Source organism: Pelmatolapia mariae, linkage group LG17 (assembly GCF_036321145.2).
Source record: "Pelmatolapia mariae isolate MD_Pm_ZW linkage group LG17, Pm_UMD_F_2, whole genome shotgun sequence".
Classification (NCBI taxonomy): domain Eukaryota; kingdom Metazoa; phylum Chordata; class Actinopteri; order Cichliformes; family Cichlidae; genus Pelmatolapia; species Pelmatolapia mariae.
Window position 1 is genome coordinate 29,092,201 of NC_086242.1, and position 26,152 is coordinate 29,118,352.

General features: G+C 41.2%; 1 protein-coding gene across 3 annotated transcripts in view; it reads right to left on the reverse strand.

Annotated features, from left to right (window-relative positions):
* Window positions 1–11,978: 11,978 nt before the first annotated feature.
* Window positions 11,979–26,152, reverse strand: part of brinp3a.2 (bone morphogenetic protein/retinoic acid inducible neural-specific 3a, tandem duplicate 2) — a 58,663-nt gene continuing 44,489 nt past the window's right edge. For 2 of the 3 annotated variants that reach the window (XM_063500895.1, XM_063500896.1), the window contains exons 6-9: window positions 25,761–25,997; window positions 21,339–21,561; window positions 14,986–15,328; window positions 11,979–13,243 (exon numbers count right to left, since the gene is read on the reverse strand). In XM_063500895.1, the coding sequence (XP_063356965.1) occupies window positions 12,473–13,243; window positions 14,986–15,328; window positions 21,339–21,561; window positions 25,761–25,997 (1,574 nt within the window). In that variant the 3' untranslated portion in view covers window positions 11,979–12,472. The remainder of the gene's footprint in view (window positions 13,244–14,985; window positions 15,329–21,338; window positions 21,562–25,760; window positions 25,998–26,152) is intronic. The other variant, XM_065469478.1, reaches the window with a different exon arrangement.

Genomic DNA, 26,152 nt, shown 5'->3' on the forward strand with positions numbered 1-26,152 from the left:
AGCCGCGCCACTGTCCCAGAAAGAGCTGAGGAGAGTCCCAGATGAGGGATCACTCAGCAGCCGCGGAGCAGAAGCCCGGGGGGGTTGCAGTGACGTGCCCGTGAGCTCCGCCGGCAGCCAGCTGTGCCTGAGTGACCGAGCCCCAGGCCGAGAGGCCGAGGGCACCCCACCCCCGAAGTGGCCCGAGCGAGCCCCAGGTTCCAGGCCCGGATAAGCAGCCACCAAGGAGTGAGCCGGTGTGTACCCGGACGCCCACCCCCGGACACAAAGAACCACCAACGCATCGATGTCTGAGGGCGTCTGCCACCGGCAGGGGAAGTGGTGGGGGGAGATAGGCCTCCAAACCTTGGAGGGCCTGAGATGTCCCCAGAGAGGTGGCGTCTGATACCCAACCTGACATATAGACACAGACATACAGGCACACTCAAATACAAACATCCATTCCCACCCTCATGCTCTCATAGGCAATTACTCCACACTCAACCAACGTGGAGACAGACATAAAGAGACGCTGTACACACAATCACACTCCCCAAGCGTACTCTAAGAACCGGGTCTAGGTACCCTTGCCCCTGGAGGGGGAAACTGCACCCAGACCCAGGTGGTGTTACCCTTTTCCCTGCAGTGGGGAGAAGCAGACTGCCCCGACTCCGCAGCAGCAGGGAGGCCCCACACACCAGACCCCAGTCGGACGGCCAACTCCTCCTCCTAGCCCCCCTGCTCCAGCAGGCCGCAGAGACCGGGGGTGTGAGAAGACTCCAAACCTCCCTCTACCCGCTCATATGTAGTGTTGATGTATATGTGTTCTAAGGTGCAATTAAAACCCAGGAGGGCATGGAGCTACCTGCCAGAGAGCAGCAGGTAAGCGCATAGCCCCTCCTGATAGCCCTCAATGTCTACGTGTATTTAAAATTGAGAGGTGGGCAACGACGCCAGGGGTGCGGTGTACACCCTGATGGTAATTTGGAGTCCGTGTTGTGAGCCCACCCCCAAGATCCTATATGTATGTGTTATGAGAGTGTGAGTAATGTGAATGTCTAAGTTGTGAGATAAAATTGAGGCAGAGGCAGCCAGAAGGGGACAGAGGGGGGGGGGATGCCTCCTCTGCACCCTGGTGACACACCCCTACCCCAAGGCCCTGCATGTGTGGGTGATTGTGGTGGAGCGGGAAGAGGGAGGCAGCTGGAGATGGGGAGGGAAGAAAGGGAGGGGCAAGTGACCCCTCCCTGGGGCCAGCTCCCCCGCTGACCCCAGTAGGCACCCCCATGCTCTGCAACCCACCACGGAAAGGGGGCCCAGGCCCATCCGGACCAGGGCCCAGTGCAGCAGCGCCGCCCGGCCCCACAGAGCCCGGGACAGCCCACCCGACCCCACTACAGAGAAAACTGCACCCACCCCATCATCCACTCATCTTCCAGACTACACAAGACAATAGACGCCCAGGCTGAGATCTTCCTCCACCTCTCCTATATCTCCCCCTCCTGCAGAGAGAATTCCTGAGGAGAGGAAAGCTCCTGCAAGATGTGACAACCCCCCCCCCCACCAGTTGAAGAGTCCCCCAGGTGGCTCGATGCACCAGCGGCACCCTGCGCCAGGACTGGGCCCCCATATACCCACCCGCCCACAACCCCAGCAACACACCAACCAGGACCCGAGCCCCCGAGGCCCGGCCAGGGCCCCAGCCCAGAGACGGAGCGCCCCCAGAACCTCACGCCCGTCCCGGACCCACCCAGGGGCAGCCAGGCTACCAGGTCAGTAACCCACGTCCGTCAGCACAGACCCTCCCCTAGCCCCGCTGCACGCAGCCACGAGGAAACCGTCACCTAAGAGCCAACAGAGCCCCTAATTGGCCATGACCGCTACCCCGGGTTGAGCCCCCCAAGGAAGATGCTCCTGGGGAACCCCCCGACGCCCTAAGCCTGTCCCTACCCCCACACCAATCACAACAGTGAAGGTGGGACCAAACTATGACCCCCCACCCCCACTAGGTGATGGAGCTGATCAAAGGAGCCCAGAGCAATTGATCTGATGTGGTGGCAGAGGCTGTATCAAGACTAATGTAATCTAATAGATAATTTCTATACTGGTTAGAATTAAGATTATTTTTATTTTTCCAGTTCATGAGGACTGTTTTCTTAGCTATGCATAGGGCAGTGAAAACCATGTGGGCTATATTCTTTTCTGAAGTGACATTATCTAAGCTGCCCAACAAACACACTAAAGGGGAAGTTGGAATGTTACATTTCAGACACTTCGATAAGTCTTCACATATCTCACGCCAAAACTTCTGAACTGGTGGACAGAACCAAAGAGCGTGGATATAATTGTCCGGTGAATTGGTTTGGCAGTGTGAGCAGTTGTTGGTAGACGTAAAGCCCATCTTGAACATCCGATGACCTGTATAGTGCACTCTATGTAGTATTTTGTATTGAATTAATTGAAGACTGGGATTTCTAATTAGATGAAAGGTTTTTAAGCAAATCTGAGACCAGAAGTTTTGGTCTAAGTTAACTGATAAATCCGCTTCCCATTTTGCAATAGGAAGTGATATTGATTCATCTATTTTAGAAAGCATTCTGTATATTTTGGATAGTAATTTGGGGGTTTTAAGAGTAAGAAATTGAACCACACTTGGTGGTGTTTGTAGTTCAACTTGACCCGGTTTAAATTTCTTTTTTACTATGGATTTAATTTGTTGATATTCTAAAAATCTTTTCTTGTTGATCCCATATTGTGTAACTAGTCTGTCAAATGAAATAAATTCTGTTCCTTCTAGTATATGTTCTAAATATTTGATTCCTTTACCACTCCAATCTGAAAAGTTTATCATATTATTGTTTTGTAATATGTCAGGGTTGTTCCAGATAGGTGTACGTTTGCATGGGATTAATGAAGACTCTGTCAACTTCAGAAACTCCCACCATGCTGTCAGAGAGGAGCTAATGTTGACACTTTTGAAGCATTCATGTCGTTGAATGTTTGAGCTGATAAATGGTAGATCTGAAATCTCTAGATTATTGCAAAGTGCTTGTTCTACATCTAGCCAAGGTTCATCTAAGAGGGTATGTTTTTGCCATCCTGAGATAAACTGAAGCCTGTTGGCTAAGAAGTAGTGCTGAAAGTTAGGTAGTTCTAATCCTCCTTTATCCTTGGTCTTTTGTAGTGTTTTTAAGCTTATACGTGGGTGCTTATTTTTCCAAAGGAATTTGGACATATATGAATCTAGAGATCTGAACCAATCTTGTGGCGGTTTAGTTGGGATCATTGAGAATAAATAATTTATTTTTGGTAAGACCATCATTTTTATAGCGGCAACCCTTCCCATGAGTGATATGGGTAGACATTTCCACCTAGCCAGATCGCCTTCTACTTTCTTTAAAAGTGGGATATAGTTTAATTTAGTTAGATCTGCAAGCTTGGGAGAAACATTAATACCTAAATATTTTATATTTCCCGATTGCAGTGGAGTAGAAGAGGAATTATGGAAGGAGCAATTAATCGGAAGGACTGTAGATTTTGACCAGTTAATTGAGTAATCTGATATTCTTGCAAAAGAGTTTATCAATTCAATCACCCCAGAGATATTGGTTTGTGAATTTTGGAGAAAGAGTAGCACATCATCCGCATAAAGGCTGATTTTATGTTCCACGTTCTTGCATTTTATGCCCTTAATTACTGAATTCTGTCTAATTGCTGCTGCTAGTGGTTCAATAAAAATTGCAAACAGTGAAGGGGAGAGTGGGCATCCCTGCCTGGTGCCCCTCAGGAGACAGAAGCTGGAGGATGTCTGGTCATTTGTTCTGACACAAGCTGTTGGGGAATTATATAATATTTTTAACCAGTTGATGAAAGAAGATCCAAAACCAAATTTGTGTAAAGTTGCAAATAGAAATTTCCAGTTAACTCTGTCAAACGCTTTTTCTGCATCTAAAGAAAATATTGTAGTTTCAAGGTTTTTACTGTATGAGTAGTCTATCAAATTAAGTAATCTACGTGTATTTGTTGATGAGTGCCTACCTTTTATGAAACCAGTTTGGTCAGGATGAATTAAGAGGGGGGTTATTTTCTCTAGTCTCTTCGAGAGAGCTTTGCAGATTATTTTAAGGTCTACATTTATAAGGGATATTGGACGATAGCTTGAGGGATATACAGGGTCTTTGCCTGGTTTTAGCAGGAGATTAATGTTTGCAGAGTTCATATTTGATGGGAGTCTGCCACTTTCTTTGATCTCCAACAGCGTTCTGTAAAAAATTGGGGCTAAAATCGTCCAGAATTCTTTGTAGAATTCTGCAGGAAACCAGCTGCTAGTTAACGAGAGACACCCGGAATGGCTAACCGAAGGTCGGACGGTCCTGATCCCCAAGGACCCCAAGAAGGGACCGGTCCCATCCAACTACTGACCAATAACCTGCCTCAGTACTACATGGAAGCTCCTGTCAGGCATCATATCAGCTAAGATGAACAGGCACATGGGTCAATACATGAGCGGGGCACAGAAAGGGATTGGCAAGAATACCAGAGGCGCAAAACACCAGCTACTGGTAGACAGAACAGTCAGCCGAGACTGCAAGACCAGACAAGAAGGCCTATGACTCAATGCCCCACAGCTGAATACTGGAATGCCTAGAATTGTACAAGATCAACAGGACCCTAAGAGCCTTCATCAGGAACTCAATGGGGATGTGGCGTACAACACTAGAGGCCAACTCCAAGCCCATAGCACAAGTCACCATCAAGTGCGGGATCTACCAAGGAGATGCTCTGTCCCCACTGCTGTTCTGCATAGGCCTGAACCCCCTCAGTGAGATCATTAACAAGACTGGCTATGGATACTGACTACGAAATGGAGCGGTTGTCAGCCACCTCCTGTACATGGATGACATCAAGCTGTATGCCAAGAGTGAACGAGACATCGATTCACTGATCCACACTACCAGGCTATACAGCAATGACATTGGAATGTCGTTCGGACTGGAGAAGTGTAGTCGGATGGTAACAAAGAGAGGGAAGGTAGTCAGAACTGAGGGGATTGAACTACCAGAAGGCAACATTGCAGACATAGAGGACAGTTACAAGTACCTGGGGATCCCGCAGGCAAATGGGAACCATGAAGAGGCCGCTAGGAAAGCTGCAACCACCAAGTACCTGCAGAGGGTCAGGCAAGTCCTGAGGAGTCAGCTGAACGGTAAGAACAAGATCCGGGCCATCAACACCTACGCCCTGCCCGTGATCAGGTACCCTGCTGGGGTAATAGGCTGGCCAAAGGAGGAGATAGAAGCCACTGACATAAAGACAAGAAAGCTCCTGACCATGCATGGAGGGTTTCACCCCAAGTCCAGCACCCTGAGGCTGTACGCTAAGCGGAAGGAAGGGGGCCGGGGACTGGTGAGTGTCAGCACCACAGTCCAGGATGAGACAAGAAACATCCACGAATACATCACGAAGATGGCCCCAACTGACAGCGTGCTCAGTGAATACCTCAGGCAGCAGAAACCCAAGAAAGAGGAGGAAGGCGAGGAACCATCATGGAAGGACAGACCCCTGCACGGTATGTACCACCGGCAGATAGAGGAGGTGGCTGATATCCAGAAATCCTACCAGTGGCTGGACAAAGCTGGACTGAAAGACAGCACAGAGGCACTAATCATGGCAGCACAAGAACAAGCTCTGAGTACAAGATCCATAGAGGCTGGGGTCTATCACACCAGGCGAGACCCCAGGTGCAGGCTGTGTAAAGATGCCCCAGAGACAATCCAGCACATAACAGCAGGGTGCAAGATGCTAGCAGGCAAGACATAGATGGAACGCCATAACCAAGTGGCTGGCATAGTGTACAGGAACATCTGTGCCGAGTATAACCTGGAAGTCCTGAGGTCAAAATGGGAGATGCCCCCAAGGGTGATGGAGAATGACCGAGCTAAGATCCTGTGGGACTTCCAGATACAGACGGACAAAATGGTGGTGGCTAACCAACCGGACATAGTGGTGGTAGACAAACAGAAGAAGACGGCTGTAGTGATCGATGTAGCGGTTCCGAATGACAGCAATATCAGGAAGAAGGAACACGAGAAGCTGGAGAAATACCAAGGGCTCAGAGAAGAGCTCGAGAGGATGTGGAGGGTGAAGGTAACGGTGGTCCCCGTGGTAATCGGAGCACTAGGTGCGGTGACTCCCAAGCTAGGCGAGTGGCTCCAGCAGATCCCGGGAACAACATCGGAGATCTCTGTCCAGAAGAGTGCAGTCCTGGGAACAGCTAAGATACTGCGCAGGACCCTCAAGCTCCCAGGCCTCTGGTAGAGGACCCGAGCTTGAAGGATAAACCGCCCGCAGGGGCGAGATGGGTGTTTTTATATATATATATATATATATATATATATATATATATATATATATATATATATATATATATATATATATATATATATGAACTGATGTGAATAGATTTGAATCTACTTTCTTTTTGTTTTTTTGAACATAAGGTCATTACTAACAGTCGTTTTAGGTGTGATTTATTATAAGTTTGCCCTCCTCTCTCACAGTGGAGAAAATACTAGCAAAGACCATGTAGAAAAAACATGTTTTAGTAAATGTGTGAAATCTTAGACTGTTTCAGGTAGAATGTTCCCAGCTTAACTGAACTTTTGTTGATTAAAACACAAATGGCTACCTGCTGCTGTCGTGTTGACTGCCTCCTACCATCATTTTACACATGCTCTAAAGAGACAGTCTCTCATTTACAACAGTAAACTGCCAGCCGGATAGTTCACTTGCTCACTAGCAAGATTGCATTCAGTGTTTAAATAGACAGGTTCTAATTTTGTATCAGAGCAGCCACCCCTTTAATTCCAGCTATTAGTTGCTTAGACCAGAATGTACCCAGCATAGTGGTTTGCTTTGTCTCATCAAGCAGCACTGGGATTCTGCAATTCTCTTTTGAACTGAAAAGAGCAGATGATGATGAGTACATTTCACTTTGAAGAGTGTACCTCTAATTCACTAAAGGTCATGAAAAGACTGAGGTTGTACTTAAATATTTTTGAGCGCTGTCTGTACAAAATGGCCCCTGATGTTAAAAGTAAAGCTCTTGTTTTCTCCCCCTTTGCCCTGACACACTGACACAACCCCACACACAGGCATTTCTTGCAGGCACCATTTTAATGATGGTTTTGCTATGCACTTTAGTTGAACAGAAAGTGCTGTCTGCTGCCTGAGCTAATTGGTATTTCGTCCCATCACCTTGTCTAAAGCGGCCACACAGCGGAAGCAGCATGTCAGCATCACAATAGCAGCATCTGCTATCCTCTGTTAGGGTCTACACTGGATCTGTTTGACAACAGTGCACCGCTGTGCACTCAAGACTTATTTGACAGAGCTCAAAGCCCAACACACAAGCATATCTGTTTGTTTAAGAGGCCTGAAAGTGTTGACAAAGGCTTCAGCTTGCAGTTAAATGTTGTAAAGCAGGAGGGAGGCCACTACACAGCTGGTGTAGCCAGCTGCATAGGTATAGTGTACCTCACATCCCATCCATCCACCCATCCATCCATATCAATCACAGAGACAAGAGGAGAGACTGGAACGTTAAACTCACACATCCATTGCTGATAGGATGTTATCTTCTACAGGCTAAGAGAGAGATTGACATATTTCTGAAAAACCAAACACACTGAAATATTTATGTTCCTAAACCCGGCACCTGACACTGGATGATTAAACAAAGCTACGAATCCACTCTTTATAAAGCTTAGTCATTGTTTTACACATATGTACATCATTGCCACTCTTCTCTTTAGCCAAAAAATGATCATCATTTCCATATACGATTTCAGCAGAAAATACAGATAAAATATAGATCCATAATTAGTGACCTTATAAGAATTGATACAATACGACCTAAAAAAGCAAGAAAATAGGGATAATAGCACAGTGATAATTGGCTCAGTATAAATCATTTGTTCTGTTTTAACTTCTGTTTATGTTAACGAGCGTATATGTGTACTGAAATATATGTGCGGTCGGCACATTTTTATCACACTTTATTCCCTTGTAAATAGCAGTTTATGCACGTGGAAAGGCACATGCATTGTTTATATATCTGGCCCTCGGGCTTTAGTCAAATGCTGCAGCGGACCTCTGCCCTTGACTCACCTGTGAGTTCCAGTGTTGATTGTGTATCTCTGCATCTACCACTCCTGTTTTTCAGGAAATCAGCTCAGCAGGTCTACGTGCACAAAATTGCGAGTGCCTAAACACGCAATTCCTTTCTGCAATTTGAACCTCTTCGTTTCAATTTCACACTGTTCCCTCTTTTTTTTTTTTTTTTTTTTTTAAACACACGCTGTTGTTTAAAGAGAAAGTAAACAGAGGGATTTGCTTCCAAACCAACCAAATATTGTTCAGAGAAAATGTACTGTTTAAATTCTGCAGATTTACCTACACAAATAAAATAAAAGGGAACGCATCCAGCACGGTCTCGGAAAACCCTGCTAGACAAGTGACAGCAAGCAATCTATAAAAAAGTAACTATATGTAGCACCTTTTAACTTGTTTGTTTGAAATGATACTATAATGCCAGTAAATGCAGCAGGTGTAATCAGATGTGGAGCGCATTTCTCATATCTCTGAGCTTTAGTTTTCTGTTAAATGAAGTGGCTTCAAAATGTTGAAATAAATAAACAGACATAAATGTGTGGCACACTCTTGGCTTTCTACGCTCTTGTGTTCTGGTGCTCAAATCACATGTCACCGTTCAGCCCTGCTACTATGCGTCTTGCTAAGGTTCCCAGCTGATGGTCATTGATTATTTTCATTTTGGCAAGAATCCATTAGCATTTACAAACCACCTTGGCAAGTAGCTTGGGTGTTCAAATCACAATTGAAGGCTTAACAAGTGTTCCTAGACATTTAAACCCAAAACCGTGGGAATCACAGGCGCTGAAGTCCATGCAGCACACTCTGGGGAATTATTGAGGGCCTGCATGTCTACTAATTGACAACTGAAAGAAAAATTGCAGTTTGTTTTCTCTGTTTTTACATTTTCAGTTGTGTTTTAGCAAGAAGGGCCTGGATTCGAATCCGCCATCTTGCCTTTCTATGTGGAGTTTGCATTTTTTTTCCATGTCTTTGTGGGTTCTCTCCTGGTACTGCAGCTTCCTCTCACAGTCCAAAGACACACAGTTAGTGGGTTAGATTATGTGGCGATTCTAAATCGGCGTTAGTTGTGAATCGCTATCTGTCTTTCAGTGTTAGCCCTGCAACAGACTGGCGTCCTGTCCCGGTTGTCAGTCTGCCACTTGCCCTATGGCAGCTGGGATAGGCTCCAGCCCCTTCCCATGACTCTGAATTGGATAAGTGGGAGAAAATGGATGGATGTATTGCATATATTTATTTTGTTATAAGTGAGTGAGTCTTTAGTCTTAAATGGTGGATCATGGGTTGTTTAGTCCCAGTTACGTCCCTGACCACAGTGTCCTCAGTTGGAAGCAGGCACTTAAGTGTGCTAGAAATGCCAAAGGTGATTATTAAGTTTCTCATTTAATTCACAGATAGCAGAATCAGTGCATCAGAATCAACATCTCAACCCACAGTTGCTGGCAAGAAAGTAAAGAGCTGCTGTTGTGTAATACTGTACTTATACAATATGCATGTACTTTGCATTTGCTTGTTTGCAAATCATAACTGGTGGATGTTATTGCTACAAAGTGAGTTTACAAATAATTTAAGATAATTTGTATTTTCTGTAGATTTTCTTACATTATTACTTTTTAAACTACCACAATGGACTTAACACTTCTGCACACTTTTCAGAACTTCTTTCATCTTACCTATAACTTGTATAATTCAGTTTTATAATCATCTTTTATGGTGTTGAATAATAATGTGTTTGCATATCCCTCCCATTCAAATCCATGTGAGACACTAGTTACGGCATGTAACCAAGTTACAGATTTAAATCAAATATATTTCAGATGTTCTAGTTTAAGTAGTTAGATTTTTCTGACATTTGCTTCACACTTAGCTCTTACAGCAAAAGCTAAAGACTGCAAAGAGCCTACAATGCAGCAAAGGGATATTGCTGTTGAAAGATTTCAGTTCGCAAGAGGGTACAAAAGAATTTCAAAGGCAATAAATATACCAGGATACACAGTGAAGACAGTCATCAATAAGTAGTAAAAATATGGCAGAACAGAGGCACTAACAATAACTGGAAATCCTGTCAATACTTATAAAAGGATAAAAAGAAAACTGGGAAGGTGGACTTCCAAGAGGCCTACAGTAAAACTAAAGGCCCTGCAGGAATTTCTTGCAGGAACTGTTTGTGTGCTACATGTCACACAATCTCCACATTCTTCATATGCACAGCTTAATTTATATGGGAAAACTTGTTATGATCTAATGAGACCAAGGTTGAACTTTTTGTCCATAATTCCAAAACATACATTTGGCTCAGAAACAGCACTGCACATCACCAAAAGAACACCATACCTACGATGAATCATGGTGGTGGCAGCATCATGTTTTAGGGCAGTTTTTCTTAAGTTTGAACTGGAGTTTTAGTCAAGGTGGAAGGACATTTCAACAGTTTCAAGTCATAGTTAGTTCTGAGACAAAATCTGCTGAAAAACTTAAGACAAAGAGATGTTTCACCTATCAGCACATCAACTAACCAAAAACCCAATGGCTCCACCAGAAAAAGTTTTGGAATAACTTGGCAATTGCACAGACCTGAATCCAACTTAAAATCTATGAGGTGACCTGAAGAGGACTGTACCAAGATGACCCCAATTTGAGATATTTGGGATGTTTTTATAAAGAACACTGCCCAAATCCAAATTGCTCCATGTTGATAGACTCTCAAGGTTTTAATCTGTTTTTCAATTGAATTTTACAGATTATAGGTCACCTTAAAGGTGAAAGAATTATACATTATTTTTTACAGGCTATACCAAGTACACAGCTGTGGGTGCTAAGGGGGCTACCCTTAATTCACATAACGTTATCCCCACAGCATGCCCTGCATGAATTATTTTTAAACAGGAAAGAAAATCTGAGACAAATGGAAAACTTTTACAAGTATATTTAAGAGCCCCTTGAAAGCGTAAATAACATTCTAATATAAACACATCACATGTGTGGCACATTGCACCATGCATAACATTGCACACAATGTCAAATTAATTTGCTGAGTGTTACTGACATATCCAGTGCTAGCACCACCTTCTGTCCTTACAAATTAACATCTTGTGTAGGACGACGTTATGCACTGTAATCGAGTTCTTGGGGTTAACCGCTCTATTTAATGAGGTCTCACTCACCTGAGGAACAGCCTGAACAAAGGTAAGTCTACTGAGACTGCTGAATGGTTTGACTGTACAGTGGACCACAAAGACAGCCCACCTGCTTGTAGATATGGCACAGACATGCTGTGTTTCTTTATCTGGAAAGCTGACATAGAAAGTCATTTATGAAGCCCAGTGTGAGGTTTGAACTTTAGACAGGACCTGCTGTAAAGTATTCTTCCATTCTCCTTAATATCAAGTAACAGCCTAAACAACACTTAATTTTGTAGTCCAAGTACTGCAGAGTTGCACTGGTTAGTGCGCCTGTCATTAGCTGTACTTTCTAACCTGCTTACTTACAATTTGCCTAAATGGATGGCGACTGTTGTCTGTAATATCATAGAAATCAACATTTAACTGGTGTTGTGCATTATGAAAATAATAATGATTAATTTAGCTGACTAATGTTCTTGGTGCAGTCTAACAATTGTCTGGTCAAACTGGTTGTACAAATCCCTAAATACATGGTACTCTGTACTCTTGACTGTCATCCTGATCACCCCCCGAAAATTTGAACCATGCTTACAAAAGGTCTGTGATGCAATTCCTTAACACAAAAGGGATCCAAAAATTCTTCTGACAGCTGGAATGTGTTATAACGTGATGTTTTAATATCAATTTATCTACAAAATCTTGACTGACACCACTGTATTCTGGTTTTCATGGAAAGTGCACTGTCACTAAAGCAAAGGAACATATAAAAATTACAAACAAACAGACTGTACCATTTTTACCATAAAATGTCCGTTCATTTGTCATTGGTACTTACAGTATAAATGAGCAGAGTCATTTCGAAACAGGATGGTTCAACTTTATGAAGCGATATCTGAATTTCTACTGTAGACATCTTTTGTAAAGAGTTTGTTCTGGAGAGTTGTGTATTTCCTTACTGATCCTTCCCATTCTTTATACTATAGCACTGAAGGTAGTTGCCACAAAAGAAAAACCAGAACAACCAGTACAGTACATTCTTCAGCTGTCCACAGCCAATCAACTCCTGATTAATTGTAGAGTCTGGTAATCCATAGACAATGAGCACAAATATAAGCATCTGTATCACAATGGGCACAAATCCTATGTCCATGAGTTCTCCTTCTAGCCATTTACAGACTGTATTTCCTTTCAAGCAGCTGTTAACTGCACAGCTTGGTGGTCTCGTAATCCACTGAATTGGGCAGACGTGAGCTGAAGGCCTGTAAGGAAGCATGGATGCGAACCACCTCGCTGGCAGTCAGTTTGAGTCTGTGCCGGAGAAGGCAGGCAAACAGGTCCAACCTCTGTTGACCGGGAGGGGACAGCCGGTTGACCCGGTCTCGTATTTCCAAGAGCTGGAGCATAGCTGTGTCCTGGGACCCTTGAGTGTATGGGTAGTCCAGTTGCAGAATCAAGTCACGGATTGCCTCCGGGTCAAAATGCATGCTGTAGCCAAAGACCTGGATACTGTTTATCTTCATGTAGCCCAGGTTCCGAGCAGGATCTGCCATTTCTAAAGGCTCATAATAAATGCTGTCATTCAGTCCATCCTGAGTCTTTATCCTGCTACGAAGGTAGATGTGGATGGTTTCAAAGAATGTCTTCCACTTGTTGCCCAATGTCAGAGTCCAGTTGTAGCAGTCAAAGGGCAGGTCCAGTTTGGTGGCCTGCCAGTCTGGAAAATTGTTCTCGTTGACAGGGATGTACCAGCTCTCTGAGTGGCTCCCACCAAAAGGATTGATATAGAGTGTAAGGGCAGGCTCCAGGGTGCTATTCTTTGTAAGGCAGATCTGAAGGGATATTCCCAGCAGCATGTGGACCATGTTGGTCTTATACTTGTTGCTCTTAAGCGTCAGCAGCATCCTCTTCCTCCATGATGGATCAAACCAGCTGTTGAGTCGCATGTCATTGCTGATGAAGATTGCATGGACCTGTCAGACAAAGTAAATACATACTTTCAGTAAAATAAGATGCAGTGCTAAAAATAAAAATTAGATTAAAACTGATTTTTGATGGTTCTACTAATGTTACTCATACGTTCTGGTAATTTGTGGAGGCGAGGCTTTCACTTCACCTCCATGTCTACTGGAGAAATTCTATATTTATTGGAGAACAACATGAGTTCTAAATGCTATCCTTTCACAGGCATGCTATTCTAATCAGTTTGTCTATGTTTACCTTTTTTCCAGATTATGTGATTTCTTGTCTTTGGACTTGAACCGACCTGAGTAACCTTAAGGCCTCTGCAGATGTAAATAGATGCTAGATGGGATCGGTCACAAACCGGGCTAAATCAAGTTATGTTACAAAAAAGGGTTTTTATGTGCATGACTTTTTAAGTGATAGCCAAATAAGGTGTGGAGTATTCTAAAAACTATGAGCTGCCTTTTTAGGCAACTTTGTAAAAGGCATATAACAAGGCAAAAGAACCTGGTCTGAATTGAAGAAGGCACAATGTATTTATGGTTTACACATGATATTAAGATATTAGACCTTGTGACATGCTCAGATGGAAAACTGTCCTCTGTTTTCACTGTATTTTAAGACCAAAATGTAAGATCCTTCATAGACTTTTTTTGGCACTATGGAAACCATCTTGGAAAATGTTCATTTTTTTTACGCATTCACATGCCAAAATCACTACACTGTCATTTAATAGAGCTGAGTGAACCAGATTAGGGCATAAAGGATGGGTTAAAACTATACTGTGGCCTTTGGATAGAGTCAATCTGCAATCCTTTTGGACAATATCAACTTAATTCACAAAGGAAGGCCATGAGAGGCATCATACTGTAGTTTCTAGAGCAGGGGTCTCAAACTTGGGTCCGGGGGCCATCTGCAGCTCACGTCAATTCCTATATTGACATGAGGAAATATAATACAATTTGGCCCTTGAAGTTACATTTTTTTTGTCAGGGATGGAGGATTTGTTTGTTGTTGAGTGCAATGTTAAATTAAGTTTAATATAACATTAATATGAAGGCAATATGAGCAGAGAGTACAAACATGTTGAGGGATTGGCTGTGTTAGTTCAGTCAGAGAGTTATTTGTAAAGAAAACTATTTTCACTAGCAGTCAAAAACTAATGTGTACACTTATGTCTGCATTTATATTTTGTTAAATATGAACAAAATTATAGCAGGAGTGCTGCCACGTGTCTGGCCAGAAAGAGAGTACCAATTTGTTTATGTGGTAGTTCAATGAAAGGCTTCAGTTCAGAAAAAATTGTGTTCATGTTTGCAGTTTTGGCTTGTTATACAATATCTTAAATTAAAAAACAAACAAAACATTACATTTTCAGAAATATTTGTGGGTGTTTTCTTGTTTGATTTTTGTACTACTTGAACACTAAAGCGGCCCTCACATGAGATGACAGTGCCAGCAGTGGCCCACAGCTCATTTGAGTTTGAGACCCCTGTTCTAGAGTGACTCCTCCAGGTCACTTTTTCATTCCCATTTCTAGCAAAAGTAAATAAAATAAAAAAAGAAACCACAAACTTTCTGTGTGGTAGGACAATAAATGGTATAAAAGAAAAAGTGGTGAAACTAAAGGGTTTCAGTCGCCAAGAGGGCAAGACTTTTTACATGTGTCTTTCCAGGACTATTGCTGGGAAAAGACAGCTCAGCTCTCACTGAGCCTGACATGATTACACAAAGGCCAAAAGAAAACTACCTCAAGCCTGCGGTCAGCTCTCTGCAGTAGGTAGCCCAGCTCCAAATCCTGAAGGTCTGTCTCGAACCCCAGATAGTTCTCTGTAGAGTCTGCCACCATAGGCCTGCAGGTCCCTTGTGTCAGGGCAAAGCCTGGGTTGCAGCTCCCACAGCGGGTTTGGTTGTCTGGTGCACAGGCCGCACAGGCCAAGCCTTCTCCAACAGAGCAGGGTGGAGGCAGCTGACAGGAGCTGTGTTCATATCGGCAGCTGCAGCTGTGGAGCTCCTCTGAGAATGCACCAAGCTGGTTGTTCTCTGAGCAATATAGGAGTGACTGGAAATGACTCAGCCAGTAGGACTGAGGCCTGGTGGGGAAAAAAAGAAGACAAAGAGATAAAGGCAAAGAGGGACTGGTTATTGAACTAGCTTTAAGGATGAGCCATTTTAATAGGGAAGTGTTTTATTAAGCCCAGGACACTTGTCTGGGTCTGCAGACAGCTTGCTTGTTAAAAAATAAAAGAAAGAAAGACCTGACATCATTTTAATGATCATTTAGGTCATTTACAGGTCAAAAGACTTGTGCAAAAAGTTTATTTTTTACAAAATCTTTATTTCAAGAGCTTGTTGACACTTTGTTGTCACTGACTTTGTATTTACTACTTAGAAAAGCAAAATGTCCAAAGACTTTTTTTTCATTAATTAGGTTATGTGATAGTGACAAATGATCAAACTCCATCAGCCAAAAGAAAGGTTCACAAGAGATGACTGAAAGTTGTGGAATATTTTGATTTAACTTTGTTCTAACCTAGATCAAGTGGAACCAACTACTGTTTGACTAAAATGAGTACAACACAGTCGTCCCAGTGTCACCAAAGGACTGTCGGTTCTTTGTCAGTCCTTTTCATTTTTTTCCCCAATGGGATGGTAACCTAAAACTTGTTCCAGAACAATTCATAAGGGTTTCTTAAGGTCAATATGAAAGTTCCAGCCTGTTTGACAGCCTGAGGATGACAAAGAATTTTCGTAACACAAATATGGTACATTAAAAGACAAATATGAAAATGAATTCATTCCTGAGCAAACAGCACTAAGAACTGGTATTTTGTACTGAAGGGTACAGAATCCAGAACTGTTAGACCAAACACTACTGGATCTAACAATAGGTTAACACTTATAGTAGGCGTATAACAACCATTAACTCTTTTAACTTTTTTGTCATGTAGATAAAAGCTCTTAAAAGCATAAAATTCACCAATACGGCAACAATCACATGCCCGTGAGTTTACAACCCGTCATTGCTCCAGAGAGAGATTATCATTCTGAGCATTCTTACATAATGCCATTTGGTCAGTAGCCAACAAAACTGTGAAACTTTACCTGTGTTGACTGAATCAAAATAAATATCTCGGCTATTTATAAAATCTCCATGTCCCAATAGTTTGATATTTTTGTGCTTTATACTGAAAAGATTTGTTGTTCTATGTTTTCTAGTATAAAGCACACAAAATAATGATATATTTATATTTTTCTTTGGCAATGTGTAGATATGTAGACATGTTAACACTTAAACAAAATACTTATAGAAGTACCTGAGTCTCTCGTATTAGTTTGCTTTACTACACTTTAATATTTTATGATGTAGGTTATGCATGCGAAAACTGCGGGTACAAACAGTTCTGGAAAGTAAAGCGTGAGAACCTGAATAGAGAGCAAGAGAAACTGTCTTTGATGAGTTGGTGACATAAATATTGGAAGTGCACAGCAGTTGTAGGGGGAGTTTAATCTCAGACATACATATAATTCCCCCATGTGGACTTGAGTTTGATTCCCTTCTGTAGGACTTTATGGCTTTTATCCTCTTTGCTTCATGAATGCAATGCTCACTCTATACCGCTGGCTTCACTTGTAGAAAAAAAGGCTTCTTTGATGAGGATGCATTGAAGTAAACTTTATGCTAATCTGAAAATGTTTGCTGGATTACATTTAGGGCATTTTCCTCTGTACTCTGCTGTTATTGTGTGCTTGACAGTGGCAAGCAAGCCGGAGCTCGGAAAATCACTGATTTGAATATCAAAACTCTCTAATGGAAAATGCGGTCATGGGAAATGAACCGAAAGGACTCTTCCTTTCCATCAACCGCTACCTGTGGGTAAGGCATTTCACCTCTGACAGCTTCAGCACAGCAAAGCAGTCACCAATAGAAGACTGCGGTTGTACTGTTAGTTCCCCGGTGTGATTATGTACAGGCTTCGTGCTCCCCACAACTCTTCCTCCAAACCGCTGCTGTAAATCACAGAGTTTTGTGCTGCGAGGAGCCAGCAACACTGAGCTTTGATAATACAATCAAGCAAATGCGGAGCTGTGTGAGTCATTTAATTCTATAGATAAAGTACATAAAATATTATAGTCAAGCTTCAAGTAAAATACTGTACAACATATGGTGACTTGCACATTATATACAAATGTGATAATTGAACTTATTATTCTGATTCCATTGCCATTAATCAGATTTCTAGTCTTCTGGGAAGGAAGGAAGATTTTGGAACATGGGTGCAGGGATTTGCTACCTTTCACTCATAAGAGCATTAGTGAGATTCAATAATGATTTTAGACGATAAGGACTGGCTCGGTTCCAATTTATCTCAAAGGTGTTGGATGGAGCTGAGGTCAGAACTTTGTGCAAGCAAAAAATCAGTAAATCGTGTATGTATTTGTACAAGATGTACACATGGGATTTGGCGAATTTAGCTGATGTCACCGATCTTCCCTGTACATTGGAGATGTGTACAGTGACATTTTTTAAAAAGCACTGAAAACAAAAGCAGGAGGAAATTATATATTGAGTCTTTAGGGAACAAACATAAGAACACAATAATGGTGAATTGTAATAGTAGCATAAAATGTATTTATAAAAAAAACAAAACAAAACTCTGGGTTCTGCAGGTACCCCAAGACTGAATCAAATCATTATTATCACTGTGGTATTTTACAATAATAACACTGCACTTGAAATACTATTTCTACTGCTAATGTTTTATTGTTGGATTTGCAGTACAGGCTCCTCAGAGGAGCACTGTGCTACTTATTTTCAGAACATTTCATCATATTTATCTTCTGCCAGAGGTACTGTATATTATTAGTCAGCCAGTAACAGACCAAGCCATCAAGAGCAATCAATATGAAGAACATAAAGAAGTCACCAGAGTCATGAAGTGCAATAATTGCACTTGGGCCATCTTTTTATCTGTACAAATGAATGTCCATTAAACACAATGATTTGAAAGACAAAATTGTCAAATTTACCAAATGCCTTGAAAGGGTCATTAAAAAGCTATTCAACACTTTTCAAGTCAAATCTTAATTACACTCTATAAGAAGTCAAAGAGGAGAGGACTCCTCCAGAGAAACATTCAAAAGTGTACATAGAAAAGGAAAAATCAGCACCTTTATATGGGAGAGATCTATGCATAAGAAAGGTATTTTCTAACCTGATTAAAGCATAAGTACTAAAAGCATCACTTGAATGGCAATGCGCATCATTATGCATAATGGCCAAAGTTTGAGCACAAAGAGTACTGTGCTGTCTCATCATTAGCTGCTGAACAAAAGCCGAGCCGACTGCTGCTTCCACTGGCTTATTTGCTCATAATTGTCAGCTCAGTGGAAAACTAGCCCGCAGGAAGCAAAATCAATCACATATCTCCCTTCTATCGCAAGTCCTACGAACAGGATGTTAAAGAGAGACTAAGGGGGGTTTTCAAGAGCTTCCGTTTCTCTCCAAAGCCAGCTGACGCACACCCCTTTCCAAATCTCTTTCTACTAAGTATGGAGATTTCTATGAAGACAGAAAAGAAAGGGAAGGCTTCACAGTTGATGTGCCAATAATAACGTAGATAAACAGTGCCTGGACGAGTGCGATGACGCTTCCTGGCAAACTTGTGGGAATATCAGCTGCATAGATCAGTGATTAATGTGTGTTTTGGCAATGTGGTGAAGAGAATAACATTGATTAAGAAGAGGGTACACTGAGAAACAGAAAAGAAAGAACAACAGAGACCTGGGCTGGACATTAAACAGAGCAAACTCTAATAGATTAATCTGAGAGTTGATTTATGTGTTGATTTATGTCGCCATTGCTGCAGCATTACCGTGGCGGTTGAATCGAGGTGAGCGTAGTGTGACTGACAGTGATTGCTAGATTCGTCACCTTCTCCAATCGCCTCTTCTGGCAGGTAAAAGGTACCCATTACGAATGTGGATTTCTTTCAATCTTAAAAGACTAGTGTGTGATTTGTCTCCTCCAAGAAAAAGCTCAAACACTTACAAGGGCAGATCTGTATGTTTTACTGACAAATGACCTTTTTATTCTCATTTTGGGTTTGTGTTGAGTAACTTCCTGTTTCCTTTTGTAATTTTTGGTCTGTTTATACCGTTATCAGTTTAACTTCCAGCCTGTGTTAGTTTTCCCTCCTCTGTGACTATATGCCCTGCCCTAATTGGTCTCCCCTGTGATATCTCTCACACCTGTTTCCAATTAACCAATCACACACCTCTGTATTTGTTGAGAAGTGTTGAGTGGCTTGTTACTGCCTCATTATGACTTGTACTCTAGCGTTCTGGTGTTTGCTGGGTGGATCTATGATTTCCTGTGTATTTTTCCTTTTGTATTAAATTGTGTTTGCTGTTACTTTTCTGTGTAGAGACCTTTTGCCTGCCTTCATTAGCTGTCCTTCCGTCTTTCAGTTCATGTCTGAACTGAAGACTAGATTTTGGATCTTATCCTACCTCTGTGTGTCCTGCGCTTGGTTCCTCATCCCCTGTGACTGTCACACTCAAGCCATAGAAATAAAAACCTTCCTCTCTCAGCAGCAAATGGTTAAGGTGCACGATGTTAGGGTTTGCCAATACGTTATTTTTTTTAAATTAAAGGATTAATTTTTTAACAAACTTTTTATTTTTACAAACTGCTTGGAATAACATGCTATTAAATGACTGAATATGTGGTTGTGTAAGTGGGAAATCTTCATAGCTTCAAAAAACTAGACTAAAGGGAATAAAGGGACTTTGGTATTTGTGCTACAAAAGTACATATATATTATGTGTGTCCTGTGCTTGTCCTTCCAAGTCTCCAACTATAAAGTAACTCATATTAAGGAGACAAAAAACAGCATCTCCACAGCAAATATTAGCTAGTGACAGTCAAATCAACACACATTATAGAATTCTTCTGAGCTAGGTGACTAAATCTGGACAATTAAAACAACCAAATATTGTGTAATTAAAAAAAAAGTGCTTCCCTTCAAAAATAAGACAACTCTCAAACAACTCTGAAAGCAAATAGTGGATACTGGAATATACATTTACTTGCCCATCTCTACATAGATGGTGGATGCTAGGTTGTCATAGCTATCCACCTATGTGTGTGTCTGTAATTGTTTCAAAAATGCAGGTGCCTTTTGCAGATCAGTCAATAATTCAAGTAGGTTAAACTGAACCACAGAAGTCACACATCAGAAAACATTCTGGAACAAATGTAGTGATTATATTTTTAAGGAAATATTGCCACACAAGCATTTATGTATAATAAATGTGTTAAAAAGTCTTGGAATGTGTTACTTAATTTGCCTAAAACCAAATTTAACACTGATGTGTAAGTGTAATGTTGTTACTTAATTAGCTTAACTTGCTAATTAATCAATTCATTAATTAAGTTTTAATTAACAAAAGGCTTTATACCTCATAATTCTGTCTTTGTATTTAGACAAATTAGGGATTTTTATTCATTTTTTATGAAGATTTTCAACATTCAGACATGAAACAAGTCAAGAAACTCTGGTTTCAAAAACATTGCAGGGGGATTCAGTGTTTGGAGCTTAATGTTACAGTAATGTATGCTATGTGAACTAACTTTCTTTTGAAATGCAGCTGTAAAAACCTTGGATAAAAAATTAAAGCTATTTAAAAAAATGCCTGATCTGTTTTAACAACATTTCAATGACTGCAACAAGATGTACAAAAATTCTTAGCAAATGCAGGTGCAAGAGTAATTCCAGAGAAAAATCTATTCCATAATCTCCCCCTATTCAAAAAGTAATTGCAAGGGTACGCAGGCTAAATGCCAGAACTACAATGGCAACTTGTTTACTTTAATCAATGTGTCTGGATTAGTCTATAGAGTAAACTTGTGATGTGCAACATCTATGAGGAAAACCTCAAACAAGAATACTGCACCAAAAGACACCGCTTTAATGTAAAAGGCCACGGTATATAGAGTTGTGGTATGAGAACATTTTGAAGCTGTGCAGAATTATTGAGATTTAATGTGAACATAATAATGGTGAGCATGAGAATGCGTGTTACTGTGGTTGTGCTCACCGTTCTCTTGGTATGCGCACTTGGGGCTGTCTGTGACATCTTTTACTGAGACTGAAGAGTTTGAAGATGACTCTCTCGGCACGTCTGGAGAGGACCCGCATGCTGTTCTCCAGCTGCTCATATCGCCACTGGAACAGGCTATCCAGGGACCACAAGTGCTGTATGGTTGACATGTTCAGGAAATAGTTTTGGGGCAGCCTTGCATAGAAGGCCTTGAATTCATCTGCAACAACAGACATAGGAGAAAGAGATAAAAGGCATAACTCATCACCACTATTGCAGTCTTACTAAGTAAGTAGTAATATTAAGCATTTATCTTGGCAATAGGACTGGGATATGAAAATATAACTAAAATAATAACCAGTTTTGTTCAGGTCAATGAGCAAAACTGTCATGACTGAATTATGCAGTCAGCCCGCTATGAAGCTGGCTTATCTTAACACACAAAATTTAAATCCCTCAATCCTCATTTCATCCACAACCAATCATTCACTGTTGGACAGCACATGATCACAATATTTTGGTTATGTTAACAGACCCACACTATTGTGGTTGACAGGCCCCTCCCTTTTTTTTTTTAAGGCATGCAGCTCAACTATTAAGGACAAAGACAGCAAAATGAAAAGAACAACAAAAGCTGCCACTTCAACATGAAACATGACCAAGTTATTTCAGTATATATTGAAGATGTCAAAGGATTTCAGTCAAGTGTACAGACAAAAGAAATGGGCCAAATCAGAAAATCAAAGACCTAACCAGTGTTCACAGCAGTCCATAATAAAGGTGTTAACTGTACTCCATGTAGTGCAATTATTTATTTAGGGGGCACCACAGTTGTGAAAAGTAAAACCATCCATATATTTAAGTTATTTTAGTCAAATGTACTAAAAAGATCTTTGAAACAATCCTGCAATATTACCTTTGGTGACCCTGTAACGCCAAGAGTATCGTATTCGTGAGACTTCATGAGACTTTTCTCCCAAAATCAAAACTTAAATAAATTGCACAATACATTTTTAAGCAATACACTGAAATAAAAGGAGAATGTGGAAAATATAATAAAATTAAACCTTATACATGCAAATTTTATTTCAGAAAACATCAGGCCGCATCATATCTTTAAGACCGTCTAGCATTATAATCATCCCAACAGAGCATTTTGCTCTCAGACTGCAGGCTTGCTTGTGCTTACTAGAGGTTCTAAAAGTAGAATGGGAGGCTACACTCCCGTCTCTTCCATCCCCATGTGATTATACACCATTACTGTCATGGTCTCACGAGTCCAGATCTGGTTCGGTTCCTTGACAATTAATGCATGTCATTAAACTGTGTCTTCGCTCTACCATCGTTTGTATTTTCTCCTGTCTCCCTCACTTGTTCTCTGTGTCCTCACCCCCCACCCGAATGCAGCAGATGGCCCCGCCCCTCCCTGAGCCTGGTTCTGCAGGAGGTTTCTTCCTCTTAAAAGGGAGTTTTTCCTTCCCACTGTGCTGCTCAAGTGCTTGTTCACAGGGGTTTGTCTGATTGTTGGGGTTTTCTCACTAATATTGTATGGTGTGTTTTTTTTTTTTTACAATATATAAAGTGCCTTGAGATGACTGTTGTTGTGAATTAGGGCTAGATAACTAAAAATGAATTGAATTAAATTTTTAGTGCATTTTATTTTTAAGTTTTCCCAAAGTGCTGTACAAAAACAAATCAAGAGATAAACCGAAAGATAAAACCAGTCACATTAAAACACATTTTACAAAGTTCATTGCTACACTGCTAAATATCTGATTTATATTTTTTTGTTCTAAGATGGTCAGTAGTAGATCAAATCATTAAGTATTTGAAAGTAACTTTTCATTTACACTCTTGTTTTCAAAAAATTGTGTCAAGACTGTTGTGGCGGGGCGTGGTCTGCAGTGCCGCTGCAGGGGAGGCGGACGCACCTGAGTGGCATCCGCAATCATGCCTCGCCGGCTTAAAGGCTGAACTAGATCCTGTAGTGTTGTTGTTGTTGCTGTTGTTGTTGGGGAAGAGTTCAGCTGCAAGCTGAAAACCTGCAGCTCTGTGTGTGTGTGACAACAGCAACTGGTGAATAAAAGTATTCTGAAGAGCATGGAAACGTGGTCCGGTCTGTCGTGCATCTATTACAACTGTGAAAAATGGGGGAAAAAATGAGATGGTGCATGTTGTCTTTACCTGTGACATTTTATTGTTTTTTTGTTTTGTTTTGTTTATTTTAGAGATATATAATTTGTTGGCTAAAACATGTGAAAAGAGAAAAATCCTGAATAAGTACCAGTCCAGTTACCATTTATAATGCATCCCTATGCCATCATGGATACTGAAATTTAAAGCATGTGCTTAAAGTTAGATTTCCTCTGTCCTCTGTTGTGTAATGAATACACATCCACGATTGCATCCATGATTTCCAAAAGTAATTTCATACTTGTATTGATCAGACTCCATCAATTTTCTTCAGACTCTTTGAGTGAGATCTTGCTAGCAGAATTTCTGGAATATGTGTATATTTATGCTAGTTTTGTCTGTTTTTTTTTTTTTTTTTTTTTTTTTTTTTTTTTTAAACTTGGATTTGTAGACGCTGCAAATTGTGTTTGCTAACAGCTACTTTTGGAACTACTTCTAAGTATATTCACTGACTTCTACTAGAGAATCATGACCTATATTAAATGGATATAGGTTCTATGTATTAAACAGGGCTGTATGCTAGCCTTACCTAAACTGTAATATGAGGATATGTTGCCATTAAGTGGGAGGAGTCTAAAAACTGTATGGTACGAGCTGTGGGATTTTACTTTCACACAGATTAACAGCTTGGATGAAAAAATTCTGCGTGACCTTACTGTGATTTTTCTGTCCATCATGTGTAGGATGCTAACAAGGAAAACCTTTATGGCTTCCTGCCATAATTTACTTCCTGCAGCGGCTAGTTCATGTAGGATATTTATCTATTGGTCCTGCAGTTTGAGGCAAACAAATGCTGCATTTCTCAGTAGCATTTGAAAGAGCCTTTTAAAGCCGACAGACTTTGGCAGCCTTGTCTGTTTTGACTACAAATGTAGACTTTGGAGTACCTGAATAGGGACGGCATCTGGCAGATGGTGCTTTGCAGAGTCACTTCTCACCTTTTCATCATTTTCAGTAAAGCCCAAAAAAAAAAAAAAAAAAAAAAAAAATTGGGTGCACTTTGGAGCAGAAAGATAAATTTCTCTCTCTGTGGATCATGGCTCAAATTTGAGAAACCAAAATCTGAAAAAGCATTGCGACAAAAACAGTTTTTATTTAATGCTGAAAGCATTGAAATTAAAAAATTATGATGTAAGCAGCCTTATTGGTGTTAAGAAATGTCTCGTTATCACCTAAATTGCACATATACTATGTGAATTAAGATCATCTGAGGCCAGCAGTTATAGAAGAACAGATATATAATGTATCCTTTTATCACCTGTTGTTTCAGAATTAGGAGTCTTTCTTGGTTGGACTTACATGGTAAATGGCCTGCACTTATATAGTTATTTAGGTATGTTCTAAAGCTCGTTGCAATGCCTGTCAGTTACCCTTCATATAATCAGCTGCCATGCAACGTGCTCCTCTTGGCATTCAGTCTTTTTGAAGGACACTTCAGCAAATGAAGAGGCTGGGGATCAATCTGCCAAACCTACAATTATTGAACAACCCGCTCTTCCACCTGTGCCACAGCCAGCCTTTATGACTTCTGCTTCTGCTGATAAAGCAGTGAGCTAAAAATCGGCGCTATCCCCTGCTAAAGGACACATTTATGACACCTGTGGGTGTCTATATTCTGGGCACGCTCCTGCCCTAGCTTCACAGCCAGCTACTAGAACATAAAGTTTGAAAGTAATTGCACTTAGGGATATTTCAGGCAAATCTCAAGACTGGAAGAAAAAAAACCCATCAATTTTGATTTCATCTGAGTAATAATCACCAAGGCTTGGTGACCGAGCACAGCAATAATAACCAAACATTATGCTTAGAGGTTCCATTCAAACTCTGTTTCACCGGTGATATGAAAAGCTGGACGTAGAATAAATGGGTTTTATAGCTGCTTAATCTGCTCCAGACATATTGTAAACTACCTGAGCCGAAAGCTGTTGATTTTTTTTTTTCTAATCTGGTCATGTTGCGTTGTTAATTTGCTATATCCAGACAGTATGCCAGGATCCCCAGTGCTCAGTCAGCTATAATAGTTTACCTATAAATCATAGAATAGGGAGGGACATACGTAGAGGATTCTCACTCAGATTTAATGGTGCAGATAAAACAGCTGAAATCATCCCTACTTTCACTCGTATAAATGATTTATATTCAAACAGTCTGATTTTCCTGAATTTAAATGAGGAATGAGACGTGAAAGGCTCCAATAATGCATTTTTATCAAGAGGCCCTCCTCACCTGATTCTTCAAATTCCTTATACAGCATGCCCCATGTCTCGGTGATTCTTTCCAGGCTCTCCTCCATGGCTTGGATGTCCATGTAGGGGCAGTTGCACTCTGGGAACTTGGGGTCACAGCTGCACCAACAGTCACTATCCTTGCAGACAAACTCACCCTCTCCATTGCAGGCTATGTAGCTGAGAGCCGCCTGTACAAAACTCTCTCTCAAGTAGTCTGGAAGGATCACTTGCAAGCCTGTAAAACAAAGCTGGGTTTAGTTTTGTCATCAAACTGAGAACTTGGAGAGTCAGTCTGCTGCCAGAGTGTGTAACGCACTTAATGCAATCTAGAAATCCCCATATTTCTGTCTTTTCAGATAAAATATATATGTGTCATATATATATATGTGT